This window comes from Mastomys coucha, unplaced genomic scaffold (assembly GCF_008632895.1).
Source record: "Mastomys coucha isolate ucsf_1 unplaced genomic scaffold, UCSF_Mcou_1 pScaffold12, whole genome shotgun sequence".
Lineage (NCBI taxonomy): Eukaryota > Metazoa > Chordata > Mammalia > Rodentia > Muridae > Mastomys > Mastomys coucha.
Window position 1 is genome coordinate 33,339,465 of NW_022196894.1, and position 19,957 is coordinate 33,359,421.

A 19,957-nucleotide genomic window follows, 5' to 3' on the forward strand; every position below is an offset into this window, starting at 1 on the left:
GGAGAGGGAGAGGGAGAGGGAGAGGGAGAGAGGGAGAGAGGGAGAGAGGGAGAGAGGGAGACCGAGAGACTGAGAGACCGAGACCCCATAAGCACTAAGAAGTCTACCTCCAGAGTTTTAACAAAAGCAATTGCTCATCGAGTAAAAGGGCACATAGACAATAGGATAGATAGTACAATGAATCCAGTGACCACATATGACTGACATCACAGCTCGTGATGTCAGTCATATGTGGTCCCCACTTCCCTGTCAGGAATCACTTGAAGCAAATCCCCGACATATCATGAAGCCTTGATTTCAATACACAGAGCTCTAGATGGAGGACAGTGGGAAAGCCCTTGCCTAGTGAGGTCTGAACTCCATCCCCAGCATTATAAAAAACAAAATGAAGTTGAAAGAAATAAAGGGGGGAAGAGAAAAGGGGGGAGGGAGGGAAGGAGAAAGGAGAGAGAGGGGAGTCTGGGTATGATGGCTTACATTCATAATCCCAGCAAACTGAGGCAGGATAACCTCAGGTTCAAGGCTAACCTGGGCTATGATATTGTATTTCAACATAACAAAAACAAAAAACAAACAACAAAAACAAAAGAGAGATACATTTCTTTAAAATAAGGATTTCTTTTTAGGTAATATAAAATATTTTTATATCACTAAACACCTAACATTTCCTAATTATCTCATACAGTTTTAATATAGAGGCTGGGGACATAGCTCAGTGGTAGAGCTATTTGCTAGTATGTGTAAAGCCATCCCTAGGACTGTCTAAAGAAAAAAATAAAAATAATTCTGTTTGAATTAGGATCCAAATACATTGCAGCTTGTTAAAATGTCTCTTAAGTCTATTTAAACACTTCACTTTCTTTCCTTGGATAATGTATTTATTGAAGAAGCCTGGTCATTTGTCTAATAGTTTCCTAATTTTTCTGGCTACAACCTGGGTAGTATAATCTATATCCCACCCCTGTATTACATGTACATTGATTGTTAAATGTACAAGCTTCATCTATTTGGACTCTGGCAAGATTACTGCCGAGGTGTTGGGTCCTTTCCTCAGGAGGGATATAGAGTCTTTGTTGTGGCTATTGATGACTATTTCCTAGATCCATCTGGTCTTTAATGTTAAATATATAGACTAGATTGCTTCTACAAAGCAAAGCAATTTCATTACCCAATGATACCAAAGGCAAAATAGGTGTTTGCTAAGTGTTTCCCACAGGCTCAGGTTAGGATATGTTGTCCTTCGGCAGTGGCGCTGTTTGGGCAGGTTGTAGGACCTTTATTTAGGAAACGGGTCCTGTTGGAAGGATGAATTATTGGGACAAGCCCTTCGGTTTACAGCTCTGTCCTTCTTCTGGCCTGTTCTCTGGTACCAGACCCTCCCAGATGTGAGCAAGCTCCCATGCTACAGCCTTGGAGGGAGCAGCACCGCGCAGTTCCCTGTCAGGATGGACCTCTCTCCTTCACAGCAGGAGACAAGTTTCCCCTCCTTTCAGCTGCCTTAGCCAGGCAAGAAAAGCAAGGGAATAGAATCTGCTAGTAAAGAAGAGCAGCCCCTCTCCACCCCCTGACCTCTGCAGGCTTTGGCTGAATGGGAAACAAAAAGAACAAAAGGCTGATTAACTAGAGAGAGCCATGCATGTTTTCATGATTAACACATACCTGAAGATCTCTGCATAGCAATAAAATACAAATAAAAGCCCCAAGCAGGATGCTCTTATACTTTTAAACAAAGTTTATAGAGGCATGGTAGAAGAAATGGGCCCTTGAATTAGGCTCTAAACTTTTAGGGACAGCACTAAGATATATGGCAGTGTATAAAAGCTAGTTGGAGATAAGCGTTACTCCAATAAGTTATTCATTTTAATTACTATCCTAGTTACCATCAGTCTCCGGTAATGAAAGCTCGGGCCCCATCCTGGGTCAGAGAGGGCTCCTTTGCCATAAGACTTGTCATGATTTGCTGCCTTTAGAAAAAATAAAGCCAAACAGTCCTTTCTCAAGTGTCAATTCCTCAGGTGATTTCAACTTGAATCAATATACGGACTGTGGTATGACATGAACTATAGTCTTTCAGTATTCTGCTATTATGTACTACTTTTCTAATGAGGAGCTGGCTTGCTAGTATCTTTCAATAGTGGATTATCTATCTATTATCCATCCATCCATCTATCTATCTTTTGAAACAGGGTCTCATGTATCCCAGCCTGGCCTTGAACTCACTATGTAGCCAAGGATAGCTCCTGCTTCCATCTCCCAAGTGTTAGGATACTAAATATGCACCTCCTTGCCTGGTGGATGCAACGCTTTGTAGGGCTCAAACCCAGGACTTTGTGGATACTGAGCAAGTCTTCTACCCAGTGAGCTGCATTCCCAGTCTCTTTCATTTACTGCTATTTCGGAATCGTGAATTTACCCTTATTGATGTGTTTCAGTCCATGGTTGTTGTTATCTTTCATAGCTATCCCATCTGTCAAAGTGGGAGGCCTCTTCAAGTCAGCTTGAGGTCCTCTCTGTTCAGTTCTATCACATTAGTGTGGCATCCTAGCATTGTAGAATAAAAAGATGTTCTAGGCTCACTCTGTGCATTTGCCGTCCTACATGAACCAGTCATTTCTTTAAGAAGTCTTGGTAGTTTTCAGTCGAAAATGCCTAGTGGCTTAAAAAAAAAAAAAGTGTATAAATAGCCAAAATCCATCAACTTGGGAAAGCCTTAAAGTGAAAGAGAAGACCAAAATAAACACAGGCTGAATGAAGCAAGCTGCAAGCAGCAGCACATACATGTGAGACATCAAACACTTTCAATTTAACTACGCACTAATGTGTACCTCCTCACATATGAAAATATTTTTACGAAGCAATAACTTGAAAGTATGACAACTAGATCTGCAATTAAGAAAATAAGAACTGAGAGATTCAAAGATAAAGTTGGAGAAAAGCCTACCAAAATTAGGGCACTAGAGTTATGAAATGAAAAATAGGAAATGTGGGAGGAGGGAACAGGGGTTTGTTCTTGTTGTTTTTTGGGGTTTTTTGTTTGTTTGTTTGTTTGTTTTTTGGGTTTTTTTGGAGGGGAAACTGGGAAAGGAGATATCATATGACATGTAAATAAAGAAAATATCTAATAAAATTAAAAAAAAAAGAAAAATAGGAAATGCTAGAGAATGTGTCAAGGAATACTGACCAACTATAGATTGGTTTAACACACATTTCAAATAAGAGAAAGGAGGCTGGGCGGTGGTGGCGCATACCTTTAGTCCCAGCACTTGGGAGGCAGAGGCAGGCAGATTTCTGAGTTCAAGGCCAGCCTGGTCTATAGAGACAGAGAAACCCTGTCTCGAAAAACCAGAGGGGGAGGAGAGAGAGGGAGAGGGAGAGGGAGAGGGAGAGGGAGAGGGAGAGGGAGAGAGAAAGAGGAAAGGCTCTGGAAGAAAGGACAAAATAGCATAAAAGAAAATTTGCCAAGACTGAGGCCAAGTCTTCAAATCAAAAGTTAACCAAGTTCTCAAAAGTGACTCCTACTAACATCAACTTAAAATCTCTGTTATTTAAAATAAAAAACAAAAAACATCACATAAACAAAACATAAACAAAAATATAAAACAAAACAAATCATAAGATTCCAGAGACTAAAGTAAACAAAATGGGGTTCTTTTGAAAGATGGGGAAGAAGGATTACACCAGAGTCCTCAAGAGTGATTCCAGGATGGAGAAGACAATGGTTAAATGTGTATAAAACTGGGTGAAGGTCATGGTCAACCTAGAATTCTGTATGAAAACAGTCAGTATTGAGAAAGAATCAATCAGACATAAATGAACTTTAAAAGTCAGTCCATAATGCTCCTTAAAAAGATTCTAGGACAGTACTGTGCACCACCACAGCTGAATCAAGGCAATGTGGCTTCTGGAAGCAGAGAGGTATGTCCCAGGATTTAGCCTGCAGAAGGCCCCACAAGCCACAGGGCCACTGAGGTTGGGGTATGAAGATGAGCAAGGGAAGTAATAGATTATCAGAGTCCCTTGTGCACACAGTTAGAAAATTATATGGAAAAGGATTTCTTTTGGGAAAAATCAATAGAAAAGGTTGTTTGAGAAAGGAAAAGCTTCCGATTATGCATATCGGATTGACTTTAGGATAACCATTTTCACAGTTTAATGAGTCTGAAATCAGTCTCACAACGGACAGCATCTTGTAGTCACTATTGGCCAGACTTTGGTCCTGACGCTGTAGCCTGAGCAGATGGTCATTATCCATGCCATTCTGACTGGACAACAGTAGCCTGTTTGACATGCGACGGTCATTGTAAGATTATAAAAGGAAGAAAGATGAGTCTGAATTGGTCTGTCAGAAGACCTGTGGACACCTTCTGAGATCAAGAGGGAACTGCGTCCAAACTTGTAGAACAGATCAGTGGCTTGGAAGAAAGTACCGCAGACTAGAGTAAAGCACTCTAAGAATTCCCTCCTGTTGACACCTGGGTAGTTCAGGGGTGGCATTCTCTATAAAAGAAAAGCAACAAGATGGATACTGTGACAGCTCCAAACAAAACAGAAAGGGACTGGGAAGAGATGCACCCTGAATGTAAGAAGGTTAAAGACACTTAGATTTACTGACATTTTCTTCTTTTTTCTAATGTATAAGGGCAGAAATACATCTAAATAAGAGCACTTCCAATAAATTTACATTAAAAATTCAGGTGATGAAAGTGTTGACTGGTAGACTGTTTTCTTTTTCTGTGGTTGTGTCACAAGCCAGTGACTGACAGTCAGGGAATTCTGAGGCGCTAGCTGGCAGAAGGGGAGAGTTTTTATGGGTTTATAACAATGTGAATAACCAATGTTGGTTCTTAATTAAAATATGAATTGCATATTTGGGTGGAAGGGAGTTGTAGGCCTCTGGGCTGGGGTAAAATGGAGATAGACACGTGGGGAAGCCTTTTCCTGTCTAAAGCTGAGTGTGAGATGGAGTGTGTGTGTGTGTGTGTGTGTGTGTGTGTGCACGCGCGCGCGTGTGCGGGTGCATGCAGGTGCTGAGAGACAAAAGATGGTATCAGATCCCCTGGAGCTGTATTTACAGGTGAGCCACTCAGTGTGGGTGCTGGGAATTAAACTCTGCAAATGCTTGTAACTGCTGAGCCGCCTCTCCAGTCTTGGGGTATAGGTAGTAAACAGCTTTACCTAGGAATTGGTTGTTGTAGCAGAAGGTCACTGGCGGATTTGTTTAATCATCTCTTATGCTTTTAAAAATTGTGTGTATGTGTTATTTTCATAAAAATAATTTTCCAATACAAATAACTCCAGAAAGCTCATCCTGTGCTGCTATCATTATAAACATGCTTATTCTCTGATCTGTGTGGTGTAACATTGGGTTACATGGAATCTGCTTCCCACAAGAGGAGTCAGAAGGCTCCTTGGCAGCTGGATCGGGGCTCTGCATTGTTCCTTGCTCACTTTGTGACCTTGATCAGAGTGTTCAACCTCACTGGCTTTGGTTCTTTCTCTCTCAGCTGAAGGTCACAGAGAGCATGTACACAACCCTCACATGTGCCTGTGCCATGGTGATGTCCCCCTCTAAGAACAGGCTGGCCCCTTCAGTGTGCCCTATGCAGGAACCCCAAGGCTCTGTGCAGCTTACCATAGCCTATCATTTGTGTTTCAGTGTTTGGGGGCCATTGACCTTTTCTGCTCCCAGAACCCCCAAGCACTCTTATATATCCTCTTCTCTCTTCTGAAGCCCAACCTGGGACCTAATGTGTCCTGGGATTAACAATGCTTGGCCACTTCCATCCAGATGAACCCTGACCCTAAAGGTCATCTGGACTTCTTTAAAGTTGAGGAGAAGCAGGTCTGGGCTCCAGAGTGGTCTAGAGGGGTTGACCCAGCGTGCTTAGCGGAGGCCAGCTCCTGGATGCAGGGATCTAGATGTGTCAGCCTCTCTGTTTTAAGCAGCCATGCTTCTGTAGAGGTGTGCCTGTCTGAAAGCAAAACACATCCCTGTGGCTCCCTCCTTGTCCCCTGCTTTCTATTATTTAACAAACAGTTTTGTGAGGAATTAAAGCAGAGTACATATAGGTAAGAGTGTGGGAGAGAGAGAGAGAGAGAGAGAGAGAGAGAGAGAGAGAGAGAGAGAGAGAGAGAGAGAGCGCTGTTGACAGTTTCTGGGTGAGAAGTATTGCCCTTCCTTTCAGTGCTTCCTCAGAGTGGGGGAAGCGGGGAGAATAAATGGAGGAGGAATCCCTGGTGGAGGCAACCCTCTCCTACTGTCTTGGACATGAGAAAGTTGTGTCTGCAACCCTTTAGCCCCAGTGCAAATGATGTCACAGAGGAATCAAGAAGGGAAGTAGATAAAAGCCTGGGTTTGATTCCCAGCACTCTACAAAGTGGGCATCATGGCTGTGACCTCAGAACTCAGAGGCTGGGGAATCAGAGGCTCCAGGTCCTCCTCAGAGACACAGAGAGAGATAGAGACACAGAGAGAGTAGAAGGGAAGTAGAGACTTTGTGAGAGGAGCAGCTGAGGCACGAAGTCTTCATCCCTGGAGACAGTGGGGTAAAGGGCACAGACACACACACATAGCCTATGACATGGGGAATGAAGACTCCTATCCATGGCCTACCACACACCTTAAATGGTCACCAAGAACCTCAGTGTCTACAGAGGTTGATGGACAAAAATAATTTGTTGCAGGGTTTTAGTGGGAAAATTACAACCCCTATTTCTAAGCTTCACACAGACTAGCCTTCAGAAAGAGATCCCCTGGTTAGCCTCCCACTCCTTTGAAGGACCCAAGAAGGCACATTCCTGTCCCCCACCAAGACCTGGGTGGTCTGAAAATATTTCTTGGTCACTTGCAGCTTCACAGCTGATCTGGATAGAAATTCCTTGAAAGCTGGGTGGGGATAATGGAGTCCATGAAGTTAAAAGCAGGTCCCCTAGGTCTCCCCATTGTAATCAGGCAGAGAAAGTGTTAGGTGGAGGGACCACCCACTAGTTAAAGGCCTCAGGGTGAGCCTCTGGCCTCAGGTGCTGGGAGAGAAAGCCTTAATCTTCAGGCTTCCTAGACTATTTCCGGTTTCCTGTCCTCCCAAGACCCTGGCTGCCATTCGCCCTAATGCGCAGTGTGGGGGAGTGCACCAGATGATGTCTCTCTTCCTCCCACAGGCTACAGAGTGGGCCTCCAGTGAGGATACGCGCCGCTCCTGCCAGAGCAAAGGGAAAACCGAGGTACATTCTGTTGGTCAGGAGGTCTTGGGGAATCCTTGTGAACATGAGGTCGCTTGCCCCAGAAGCCTGGGGTAAGGATAAAGGGAGTCAATGAGACACGAGCTGAACCTCACAGCAGAATTGATCCAGTGCGGGGATGTTATAGGACATCCATCGGCATCTGCGATGCAGTTGTATGAGGTAAACATGCCCAGAGCCACACTTCCAGAGTTGTGGTCCTCTATCATTTTTCTTCCCACCTCAGGAGGAGTGTCAGAACTATGTACGAGTCCTGATTGTTTCCGGCCGGAAAGTGTTCATGTGTGGTACCAATGCCTTTTCCCCAGTGTGCTCCAGCAGACAGGTAGGCCATTGGGAGGGGCTGGCAAAGAGGGGTGCCAAGGTATGGTGTCTTCCCCGGGCACACAGCCTCGGAGTGGGGACTGACAAATGTACCAGGCTAGGTGGGAAATGAATCTCCGTGCTATATTGAGACAAACAAAGAACAATTCATTATTCATCTGAATTTCAAATTGAACCTCTCTTCAGTATCTTCCTCATCAGTCTTACTCAAAATGTCCATTTGGGGTTCAGTGGATGCTCCTGAAGGACCTCATCCTTTGTAATGACCATGAGATCACAGAGTGCCAGTGCCAGGGGTACTTGAAAATGGGAGGTGGGGCACAGAAACCAAGGGTCTCAGAGGAAACAACTCTAAGTTGGAAACCCCAGATGACTCCAGGACCCCAGGGAAAAGCTCTCTTCTCCCACCATCTCCAGGTGGGGAACCTCAGTCGGACTATTGAGAAGATTAATGGTGTAGCCCGCTGCCCCTATGACCCACGCCACAACTCTACAGCCGTCATCTCCTCTCAGGGAGAGCTTTATGCAGCCACTGTTATTGACTTCTCCGGTCGGGACCCAGCCATCTACCGCAGCCTGGGCAGTGGCCCACCACTTCGCACTGCCCAATATAATTCCAAATGGCTCAATGGTAAGGTGGCCCAGGCCTAGAGCAGCGTTGTCCTGCCTTCCAAAGCCCATTGACCTTTTTCAGTCTCAGTTGCTTCTTGAATAAAGGGGATAGGCAGGGAAGGTGTTTGCTGGAGCTGAGCCCCAGGTGTCCTTAGGACCAGAATAGACACAGGGCAGGCTATTAGGGGAGAGAGTTGAAACTGCATATTGTAGTGGTTATGGGAAAGAAGAAATTAGGGAAAAACTGGGGAAGTCAGTATGAATGTCCTACCCCTTAAGGATGAGTCTATTTCTTCACTAACTAGTTGTATGGCCTTCAGCATGTGCGGAGCCTCTCTGTACCATGGTGTCCTCATCAGTAATATCCAGTAGCCTTAGGGCTTGCCTTATAAAGTTAGTGAGAATTAAATGGTTGAACCCATAAAGTTCTTATGATAGAGTATTTTATCCAGTGAAGTAACACTGTTAGCAATGACACTATTAATAAATATGGGAGCTATATTTTACAGTGGAAGCAAGAGCAGGCTTACTTAGAGCCTGGGTCAGCAAGGAAGGGTTTAAGATTCCCACCAATGAACACTTAAACAGTCAAGTCCTTCCTAGTGGGCCATCTTCTTTCCATCCTCACAGAGCCAAATTTTGTGGCAGCCTTTGACATCGGGCTGTTTGCCTATTTCTTCCTTCGGGAGAATGCGGTGGAACATGATTGTGGGCGCACTGTGTACTCTCGGGTGGCCCGGGTGTGCAAGAATGATGTAGGCGGCCGTTTCCTGCTGGAGGACACATGGACCACATTCATGAAGGCCCGGCTCAACTGCTCCCGCCCCGGAGAGGTCCCCTTCTACTATAACGAGCTGCAGAGTGCCTTCCATCTGCCCGAGCAAGACCTCATCTATGGAGTCTTCACCACTAATGTGTGAGTGGCCCCGCCCTCGGCTACCCATCTTCCCTGTCAGTCCGGGGCTCACCCTGCCTAGCCTGGCAGCCCCGTGGGCTCAGAAGAGCCTTTCTCAGAGTCCATAAAGCCCAGATCTCCTTGCTCCTGCAGCTTGTCATCTGCGGCTTATCACCTCTGGAGTGGTAAATACCTGCTCTGGGTTGCTGGGAAAGGCAGACCTGGGCTCTGCAGAAGCAGAGGGGAGCTGCCTGGTGGCTCATGAAGGATAGAGGAATTGTAGGAATTCTCTGCCACTTCCCTCCCAGCTACGGCCAAACCTGCACACTGGCGGCATTTGTCAGCCCTGTTGTTTCCTTTGATATGAGGAAGAGCAACCTTCCCAGGGATGTCAGATGCTCTCCTCCTCTGCCCCTCCATATAGAGGTGAACAAATCAGGGATTTTTTTCATGTTAGAAGTGATGAATGGGCACCATTGAGACCGAGGAAGGCCTTTGCAATGGAGACTGCTGTGCAGTGCACTGTATAAAGACAGCAGGAGCTTGTGAGCGATTCCAGGTAGCAGGCACTGGATGCTCCCAAGCCATCTACAGAAAGGACAGTTTGAGGGGACAGGCAAAGATGTGGGTGAGACTGGCCAGTAGCAGCAGAGAGGTCATCCTGGCCAGGGGACAGACATTCAACACAGCTCACACAGTCCATGGGCTGAAAGCCTGCTGGCTATGACTAAGGGTGGCTAGCTCTCAGTGTAGGAGGGTGGTTGCCTGTGAGCAGAGGACAGTAAGACCTGGAGAGACATCAAGGACAAATGACAATATCAGTCTAGACTATAAACTATTTATTTATTATGTAATCCCTCCATGCCAGGTGCTTGTCCTGGGTGAGGGTGGGCAGTAGTGAGCAAAAGCACTCACGGCTCTGCCATTAAGGAGGAGGTCATTCTAGTGTGGGCAAGGCTATTTTAAGCAACCCATTTTAACCTTGGTAACGCCTACAAAGGGAGAAAGCAGGGTATAGGGTAGAGATCATAGGAGCCTTCCCATAGGAAGTGTCGTTCCTGGGATCTATCTGAAGGACATTCCAGCCCCCGTGCAGTAACTTATGCAAAGCTTGGAAGGGTTGTGTTCCAAAGACCCTGTAGACTGCTCTCAGGGTTTTGGGCTTTTTCATACCCTGAGAGATTACTGAGGGGGTTGAAAAAAAAGCCCAGTGAGCAGCTTGGTGTGAGTTTAGGGACTTTCAGTCTGGCTTCTCTGTGCAGAGTGGATTAGGAACCTATCCAGGCTGTAGGGAGACCAACAGACGGACAGGGCAGCATCCAGGGGTACTGGGGCCGGGAGCTGGGCATGGGGTTGGGGTGGAGCTGGGCATGGGATAGGGGTAGAGCTGGGCATGGGGTGGGGTTGGAGCTGGGCGTGGGTGAGGGTGGAGCTAGGGATGAGGTGGGGGTGGAGCTGGGCATGGATGGGGCTGGAGCTGGGTGGGGGTAGGCAGAGGGAGGGGATAAGGGACACATTTGGGAGAAGAACCAATGCAGGAACTCAGAGTAGACATGTAGGTGTGACAATACCATGCCTGTGAGCTGCTCACTCCACATTGGTAGAGACCTGTGATTCTGGGCCTGGAAGGGTCCTAGAGATCTTCTGGTTCTAGGAGTTGCAGGCCGCAGCATAACTATTTAGTACATATATGCATACATCAGAAAAGATTGAAATCAAATATCAAAAGTATAACATATTTAGCTTGTGCAGTATTGTTTCATGAAACTTCAATGTAAATGTAAATGTAAAATGTATTTTTCATATTTTTTGGTTGTGAGCCTAGCCTTTAACGGCTGAGCCATCTCTCCAGTCCTCAAATGTATTTTTTTGTTTGTTTGTTTAGGTTTTTGTTTTTGCTTTTTTTCTGAGACAGGGTTTCTCTGTGTAGCCCTGGCTGTCGTGGAACTCACTCTATAGATCAGGCTGGTCTCGAACTCAGAAATCCGCTTGCCTCTGCCTCCCAAGTGCTAGAATTAAAGGCGTGCCTGGCTCAAATGTATTTCTTAATATGGGCCATTGCCTCCCATCCACTACCAACCCACAAGCTGACTCTCACCCATCTCTGAATAAGGGAAGAGGGTGAGGTAGTGGCATGAGGGGCGGGTAATATGTGTGTGTGTGTGTGTGTGTGTGTGTGTGTGTGTGTGTGATGCTCCAGTGCTTCTTGACAGTGAGATCTTCCTGCAGTAGGGTGGGAGTGTGAGGATAAAGACCCTTCGTTGTGCAGAGGTTTATCCTAGCCACTTGCCGACCTAGAGGGTGAGGAGTGGAGTGGACTAAGGGGCTTCAGAGGAGGATGCCTGACCCAGGAAGGCCAAATCCGGAAGGAAGGACCACATTCCTTTACCTCTTGCCTTTTAGAAACAGCATTGCGGCTTCTGCTGTCTGCGCCTTCAACCTCAGTGCCATCTCCAAGGCTTTCAACGGCCCATTCCGTTACCAGGAAAACCCCAGGGCTGCCTGGCTCCCGATCGCCAACCCCATCCCCAATTTCCAGGTACAGCTTCTCCTCCTTTGCCCTCCACCTACTACCAACCCATAAGCTGACTCCCAGCTTAGCACAGGCTGACTCTAGCCCGTTCCTGTTGTGTTTGGCTTGTCTTTGGGGGAGTCTCTGATGGCCACCCCCCCCCCCGAGGGTGCTAAATCCTCAAACTGCTATTGAGGAGATAGGGAGAAGCAGAGCTAGGGAACCTACTCGGTTATCTCTGTAATTAACCCCACATACCCAGAGAGACAGGCACTCAACTATACAAAGTAGGGGAAGCCAGAACACTACACAGGTAAATCGTGGCCAGACTTTGGATGGTTTATCTGGAGATCATTCAGACTATGTGCAGTGTGGGAACTAATGTCTGTAGGAGCCCTGAATGCAGGCAGTAGTTACGGGTATAGTGAGCAGTGCTTGTATCCCCATCCTGTAATGGGAAGGAAAGCATAAGAGGACCGATGGCAGACTTATTCATTCATTCATTCTTTCATCTGCTTTTGAGGAAGGTCTCACTATCTTGCCCTGGGTGACCTGGAACTCACTTTGTAGACCAGGCTGGCTCTGAACTCACAGAGTCCTCTTGCATCTACCTCCTGGATGTGCGGGCCACCATGCCCAGCCTAGATGACTGACTTTCATGTCCTTCCAACTGCCTGCCCCAGAGGAGATGGAGCCTTGGGGAGGGCCCAGGCTCATCAGGCCAGCAATTCTGAGCCACATCCAGCCCACGTCCGTGATGTTGGGCAACTCACCCAGCTCCCTTGATCCTCTCACTCATTTTTTTTTTGGAATTAAGGACAGGATTATAGCCGGACAGTGATGGTGCATGCCTTTAATCCCAGCACTTGGGAGGCAGAGGCAGGTGGATTTCTGAGTTCAAGGCCAGCCTGGTCTGCAGAGTGAGTTCCAGGGCTATACAGAGAAACCCTGTCTCAAAAAAACAAAACAAAACCAAAAAAAACCCAGACAGGATTATACTACGTCATACCAATGCTATACTAGATCCCTTCTGGATTTGTGCAAAGGTTGTTGCGATGCCCAATAAAAGGTGACTGTCTTCCAGCTTTAGACTAAAAGACACAAACTTGGAGATGGTAAAGGCATAGAAAAAAAAAAACAGCTTGGCCCACTGTGGGGGTGGGCACCCCTATGAAACAGCTACAAATTACTGGACCCCTGTACACATTCAAATGATCTATCTGAACCAGACCCCTTTGTCCTCCTTCCGTCTTCCCCAATCCTAACAGGTCTCTCCTCCTCCATCTTTCCAGCCTCAGTTTCTCCTAGTTTTAAAAAGACTAATCCTTTTCTAGAAAAGATTGAGGGACCCAGATAGAATGCCGGGGACCAGGGATGTTGGAGAATTAGTGTCTACCCAAGGTCCCCATGGATGGAGAGGAGACCAGGGCAGTTCCCGCAGGGTGGGGACTAGGCACCAGTGACTCGGTTTCCTGCGGCAGTGTGGCACCCTGTCGGAGACTGGCCCCAATGAGAACCTCACCGAGCGCAGCCTGCAGGATGCACAGCGGCTCTTCCTGATGAGCGAAGCTGTGCAGCCAGTGACACCAGAACCCTGTGTCACTCAGGACAGCGTCCGCTTCTCACATCTCGTGGTAGACCTTGTGCAAGCTAAGGATACGCTCTACCACGTACTCTACATAGGCACGGGTGAGCCGGCCAGGACTCGCCTGCGTTGCAGATGGAGAAGTGGTTGAGGCTGGGCGGGGAAGAGGCTGTAAGCAGCCATGGCTTCAAGGCTGCTTTCCTCTTCCACCTACCCCCTACTCCCACCCCACTCCCCACCCCCAGAGTCAGGTACCATCCTGAAAGCGCTGTCCACGGCCAGTCGCAGCTTGCGTGGCTGCTACCTGGAGGAGCTGCACGTGCTGCCCCCCGGGCGCCTTGAACCTCTGCGAAGCCTGCGCATCCTCCACAGCGCGCGTGCGCTCTTCGTGGGATTGAGCGACCGGGTGCTGCGGGTCCCGCTGGAGAGGTGCTCCGCCTACCGTAGCCAGGGGTAAGCTGAGGCAAGAGGGCAAGAGGAGGGCCCCAGTCGGTCTGTGGGGATGGTGACTATCCCACCAATCATGTTTCGGAGGTGGTGCTTAATTGGGGTGGCTTTGAAATCAAAGCCACTTTCCCTAGCATCCCTGCAGTCTCCAGCTGGCTGGTGCCTTTGGATAAGTCACTTAACCTCTGCAAACACTGGTTTGCTGTGCCCAAAACATCTTGGAAGGTTTTTATAAGTGTTAATCAGAGACCGTTGTCTTTGAAACCACAGCACTTCTTACCCAGATGTGGGGTACTAGGGGTCAACCCCCAAATCTTCACCTTTCTTGGAGGCAGACCAGCCAGATAAGGCAGCCAGGTTGAAGAATTACAGTATCCCATTGCTTTCGGCCCATTGGCTTTAAGCAGAGTCATGAATTTGGCAGCAGTGACAACAGTATTTAAGGAGAGAAGCCAAGGCCAAATGGAACCGAGTCCCAAACTCCCAGCCCTTGAGGCCGCTCTGGCCCTATGATCATCAGAACAGTCACCATGAACTCTGTGGCCTTTGCAACAGAGTCCTCCTGTCTGTGCCATCTGTCCTTGGGCTTTGGGAGACAAATGGGCTTCATGCTGCCAAGGGTTGCTCTCTGAGATCACTCGGAGCTTGGACAGAGGCCTACAGACAGGGGAGGAGGAAGAACGGATAGGCGCTGGAGGCTGCTAATGCTGCCTCCACACATGGTTCCATCCGTGCGACGCACGATGACAAAGCCCTGCTGTGCACAGGGTACCTTGCAGAGCTGGTGGTATGAGAGGGGGCTTGTGGTGTGGGCCTCCATAAACTACAGCCCCCAACACTGCAAATCTGGTGAGGGAAGAGAGAAGCCCTGGCCTGGATCGGCCATGTGGGGGAGAGCAGAAGGGTGTCTTGGGAGGATAGAGACAGAACTAGACACAAATGGGAAGCCACCTCGGCTCCACTCGCTTGAGCTGCCGGGTCTTAAGCAGACTATGTGACCATTTTGAACTTCAGTACTCTTGCCAGCGACTGGGGGATTTGGCATATGGATGTCTAATTTTGGCAGAAGTGTAAAGGTCAGGCCTGGTATTCATGAAGGGCCTAGGCTTGCAAGTCATAAAGGGTAGGTGGTATCTTTTATTCCTTTTCGTCTCTGCAGTGCAGTTGCTTTTAGGAGGCTCTAGCCTCCTGGGCTCTCTGGCCTCTGAATCTATGACACCAACTACAGACAGTTCTTTTTGGCCAGAAAGCAGTGGCTACCTGCTGATAGCATTATCCTTGTTTCGGCGTTCTCTTTAAACACTTTCGTTGCTACTAAACTTTTAACACATGCCTTAGTCTTCATAAATCCTTCATGGAAAACCCAGAGGCCCAGTATTTTTCATACTTCACTACTCAGTCCCTCCCAGCACAAGGTGACTTTCTGCCCCAGGGGCTGATGCTTCATTTTGCGGTTTGGCCTAAGAGACTGGTGCAGGAGAGGCATAGGGAATGGGCCAGCTGAGAAGGCCAAAGGGGAGTTTTGACCTGAATCATGGTGGTGGAGCAGAGCTAGAGTCTCAGACTATCAGATGTTGTATAGGGCAGGTCAGAATGCATGCAGTAGCCTTGTCAGGAGACAGATGGACAGCTGTGGTGGGTTAGTGTGGCTCCATCCTCCTGCAAAGCCATGGATCTGCAGTGAGATGAAAGAACAAGGGGCAGGGACATGCCCCCACTCACGAGAGTGTTCCCAGCAGTATGCTGCCACTCTGCAGGGTAAGAGAAACTCACCTTGGAGTCTTGTTTCCTGAGTTTGGTTTATAAGCTGCCTAAGTGCACAGTAAAAATGCTATTCATAAAGCTACAGGTGGGGACCCTCCACACATGTGCCATGAAAAGAGCGTGCCCGCCCCCTACATTAAATAAATAATAAATGAATAAATGTAATTTAAAAATAATAGGTAGGTCTAAAACCTAGAAAGTGAAAAATCACATTCTCAAAAAGTTAAGGGGCTGGTGAGATGGCTCAGTGGGTAAGAGCACCGATTGCTCTTCCGAAGGCCATCAGTTCAAATCCCAGCAACCACATGGTGGCTCACAACCACCTGTAATGAGATCTGTCTTATGGTGTGTCTGAAGACAGCTACAGTGTACTTATAATAAATAAATAAATAATAAATCTTTAAAAAGAAAGAAAGAAAGTTAACAAAATGAGAGAAGCAGGGGTGTGCAGCCAACAAGCTTGTCAGGGAGCCAGGTGGCAACCACAGCCCATCAGAATTAGTGCTGTTGGGGTGGAGAGGCTTCATTATGGTCTAGGCATATCATGTTTGTCCCCGTTCCTTCCAAAGTTGGCAGGAAGATCAAAGTGGGCAAACAGAGACACCACCAGCCTCCTCCTCTACCCAGCATCCGGGAGCTTGCCTCTAATTCTTTTAATTAGAGCAATCTCAGTTCCACAGTGTATAATAATGCGTGAGTCTGCCCTTTCCTTCTTCCAGGAGACCTTTCCCCTCCACCCTAACTCATTCACAGATAGCCTCTGTACCCCACCCCAACCCCTATGAGTTCAAGGTTAGGCCCAGGCTCAGCTGCATCTCTTTCCAACCAGATCCTTGCTCTGGGCAGTCTTAAGTAATTCTCACGCTCAAAAACCCCATGATGCTGTTTCTACCCTGGACAGCTCCACTCACTGCTAATGACTGCAGAATGACTGCAGGGAGCTAAGATTCTCTAGTTTACAATGTCCACCATCCATCTATCTCTGTCCTACTTGTGAGCCCATGGAATAAACCTGTTCCCTTTTGTAATAGCTGCTTGAGACACAACAGTTTTAAAAAAAGTAAAATAAAAAGATACTGTGATGTATTGTTGGCCTGATGGCTTCTTTTGTGAAAGAACTCTAAATTTCTACCACTTTCTATAGTAACAGGCACTCTCATGTGCTTTAGCATGGAGCTTTCATTTTCTAAAGCATAGTCCTTATTCTGTCAGCTTTGAAGTGTGTTAGCCCAAAGGCAGTGAGTGTGGGCTCACCTGAGGAGCCTCCTTAGCTACTAGCAGCAGTGGCTGGCAGTAGCAGCAGCAGGAGGAGGCACTGGCCCTGGAGAGGAGAGTCTCAAGTGCCTCTCAGACCGTCAGGGTAGGCTATCTGTAGAGAATCTGGTCCCTTCCTCCTCCTCTTCCTCCTCCTCCTCCTCCTCCTTTTTCTCTCTAAACCTTAACTGGAAAAGCAGAGAATGTGAGATGACCTGGGGCAAGAAAAGTGAGGTCAGTTTCTACTCTGTCTTTCTCCCTTGTATCCTTATTTTGTCAGGACCAGAGGTAGGGGAAACAAGATCCCACTTGACTAGAGACATTAACAAACATGGCCCTGGGACAGAAGAAGTCTTCAACCATAATTATTCACCAGAGCTTGAAGAGTCTAACACCTGGACTTCTAGTCTGCCTGGATTTCTAGTCCCAGAGGTCCAAATGCTGGGAGGCATTTTGTTCTGTTTGCTTAAGCATTTCAAAAGATGCCCTGGAAATTAGGATTTGCACTCAAGGCTGGAAGCTACCTCTTTAGACCCAGCGAGGCTCTGGAGGGAACAGCGTGAGCACACTAGGCTCCTCCAGAATCTTCTGCTTTAGACTTCAACACGCTGGTTCAGAATGTCCCACCTTAGCTTTCTCTCTGCTAGCACACATTTGTTTTTGAGTATAAACTTATTTTGGGGTTTTCAGGGTGTTTGTCAGCGAAGCACATGCCTCACAAATGTGAGAACCTAAGCTCAACATCTGACACCCACATAAAAATGCCTGGTATGGTGGCTCCCTCATACAGTCCTGTCACTGAGGTGGAGATAGGAGGATCCCCGGGGCTCGGTGGCCAGCAATGCAGCTTAGTTGGTGAGCGGCCATGTCTTAAAGGAGGTGGATATGTGACACCCAAGGTTGTCCTCTGGCCCCCCACATTCGAGTGTGCATTCCTCGCACACAGAGAGACTCTTAATTGTCGTCATCTGTGTCCAGGCTCTGTTGAGTTCTGGCCGCTTGGATTTGCTTCTTCTTGAGCCAACTCTGAGTTTGTGGACAGTATTTCAAAGCCACAGGTTGCCAGTATTTCTTATGCACTTGGGTTATTTTGAAGTCTACAATGTCCAGTTTGGTAGATTCTACTGGTGAAAAAAAAAATCTTCAAATCAAACTGATGGTTTGATTTGATATGAGCATGCTTATACTATAAAACATATGAATGCTGTCTTCAAGTGAATGAAGAGGAGCCAGATTCACCAGCCACAGACATGGGAGTACTGTGGATTCCGAGGAGGGCCACAGTGTGTGCAGTGGTGTCCAGTTAGGGCCTCTTCCACAGGTGCCCAGAACACCACCTGGTTTATACAAGATTGTGGGCCAGCCTGGAACGGGGGCTATTGGTGTCCTTTTCAGTCCTTTCCTCTTCTGCCTTCTTTGCATAGCTCTCACATGGCCTCCTTTCCCCCGATACTTGACATGACCTACCAAACTCACTAAATGTGAAGAACTTGCAGAGCCTGGCATGGCCTTAACACTTGAGAGTCTAAGAAAGGATCACTATGAGTTTGAGGCCAGTCTAGGCTGCAGACTGGACAATAGAGTGAGATCTTATCTATTAATTAACAATTAATTAATTAGTCCGTGTTTACTAATTAAATAATTGATTATTATTAATAATTTAATTATTAAATAATTAATGATTAAACCATGGCTGATAAATGACTGTCCATGAAGCTTCAAGAGAAAAATTAGAATTCCATCCCAGGGACACCAAAAGCTGCAAGCTCTTGGCTCCTGCATGTCTCCTTTTGGCTCTCAGCATCGTTGCTTGCTTTGGTCACTAGGAAAATCCTTTTGTAAGCATGCATGATGCTGTGAACTCACCCACCCACCCCCATCCTCTTACTGACTTTGTTTCTTCTCAAGACCTCTCCTGTCTTCCCGCCTCCATTTTTGGGGTCCCTTTCCGTGTTTTCTCCCAACTCTCCCTGGCAGAACAGAACAGGGTAAAAGCTTGGGAAACAGTGAAGGGATCAAGTGTGTCCTGAGGTGGCAGTGGGTTCCCTGTGGGCTGGAGGGCCCCTTCCCTCAGCCTCCATGGTCTAGCACTCTCTCTAGTTAACAGTGAATAGCAAATCTTGACCCCATAATCCCCACAGACTCTTTCTTTTTCCTCCTTGAAGTCCTACTGGCAGAGAGTTACCTTTCTTATCAAAAAGGGCCATGTTGCCCAAGTAAATCAGAAGGAAAGGGAGAAAAGAGGCCTTGGATATAATTGGAGGCACCTAGGGCATGCACTGGGGTGTGAAACACTCTTTCTGTTTTTGTTCTTTTTGTTTTTTGTTTTTGTTTTTTTTTTTGTTTTTGTTTTTTTTAAGACAGGGTTTCTCTGTATAGCCCTGGCTGTCCTGGACATCGCGGAGAGGATAGCCCCTTGGCCAGGGGAGGGAGGGTGGGATAGCACCATGTACTAGCAGCTTAGCACATTCTCCCGGTGCTAAAATGCCAGCTGCTGCTTTCTTACCACAAACAGCCCAAGAGGCACAAAACTGCACGTGACTGGACTGTTCCCAGGCAACCTGTGTCTCCAGAAATGGGTCCACATCCAGTCCTTGTGTGAAGTTCAGTGGGAAGGCTGAGTGGATGGAGTGTAAGGAGAACAACTGTTGGGAAGCCTAGGTCTGGATCCAGCTCCACAAGATTTCTGTAATCCCTGGGAAACCTCCTCTCCCCTCTCCTTTGTTCCGGGCAAAGATCTGGTCATCCTAGTGGTTCAAAACAGCGCCATCCTTGACACCTTTAGCATCCTCCTTGACACCTTTAGCATCCTCCTGAGGCTTTAAGAACCACCCTACCACAGAGAAGCATGCTGGGAAGGACTCTGGTACCACTGTTTTCCCAAGCTCCTCAGGGGATTTTCTTATGAGTCAAAGCTTAAGAACAACTTTCTGAGTGTCTGACAGGAAAGGGCTGTCTCTGCACTTCCTGCACCCCCTCCAGTGGTCCCAGGTGAGGAGTAATGGGGCCCTCTGGCTCTGGGGGAAGAAATCTAGTCTCTGGGCTAAGTCTCAGTCCTTGGCTCTCTGGGTTCTTCCTGCCTCCCTGGGTTATTTCATTGAACTCATCCGTGCCTCCGAAAGTGCTCCAAACGATGCCAGCAAGCTCACAGCGAAGCTAAGTTGTCTCCTTTTTTCATCTTTCTATCTTTCTGGAGCTGGATGAGGAAGCTAGGGCCTTGAGGTGGCTGAGCAAGCACTCCACCACCGCTGAGCTAAATCCCCAACTTTGAACTTAATCCTTTCTATAGAAGAAAACTAGGATAGAAAGTGGTGCCCACGGGGGG

At 47.4% G+C, this 19,957-nt stretch overlaps 1 protein-coding gene across 2 annotated transcripts in view; it reads left to right on the top strand.

Moving 5' to 3' along the window:
* Positions 1–19,957, top strand: part of Sema5b (semaphorin 5B) — a 124,744-nt gene that overhangs the window by 98,405 nt on the left and 6,382 nt on the right. For both annotated transcript variants that reach the window (XM_031363778.1, XM_031363777.1), the window contains exons 5-11: positions 7,159–7,221; positions 7,466–7,564; positions 7,981–8,194; positions 8,806–9,091; positions 11,474–11,609; positions 13,064–13,271; positions 13,413–13,620. In XM_031363778.1, coding sequence (XP_031219638.1) covers positions 7,159–7,221; positions 7,466–7,564; positions 7,981–8,194; positions 8,806–9,091; positions 11,474–11,609; positions 13,064–13,271; positions 13,413–13,620 — 1,214 coding nt within the window. The remainder of the gene's footprint in view (positions 1–7,158; positions 7,222–7,465; positions 7,565–7,980; positions 8,195–8,805; positions 9,092–11,473; positions 11,610–13,063; positions 13,272–13,412; positions 13,621–19,957) is intronic.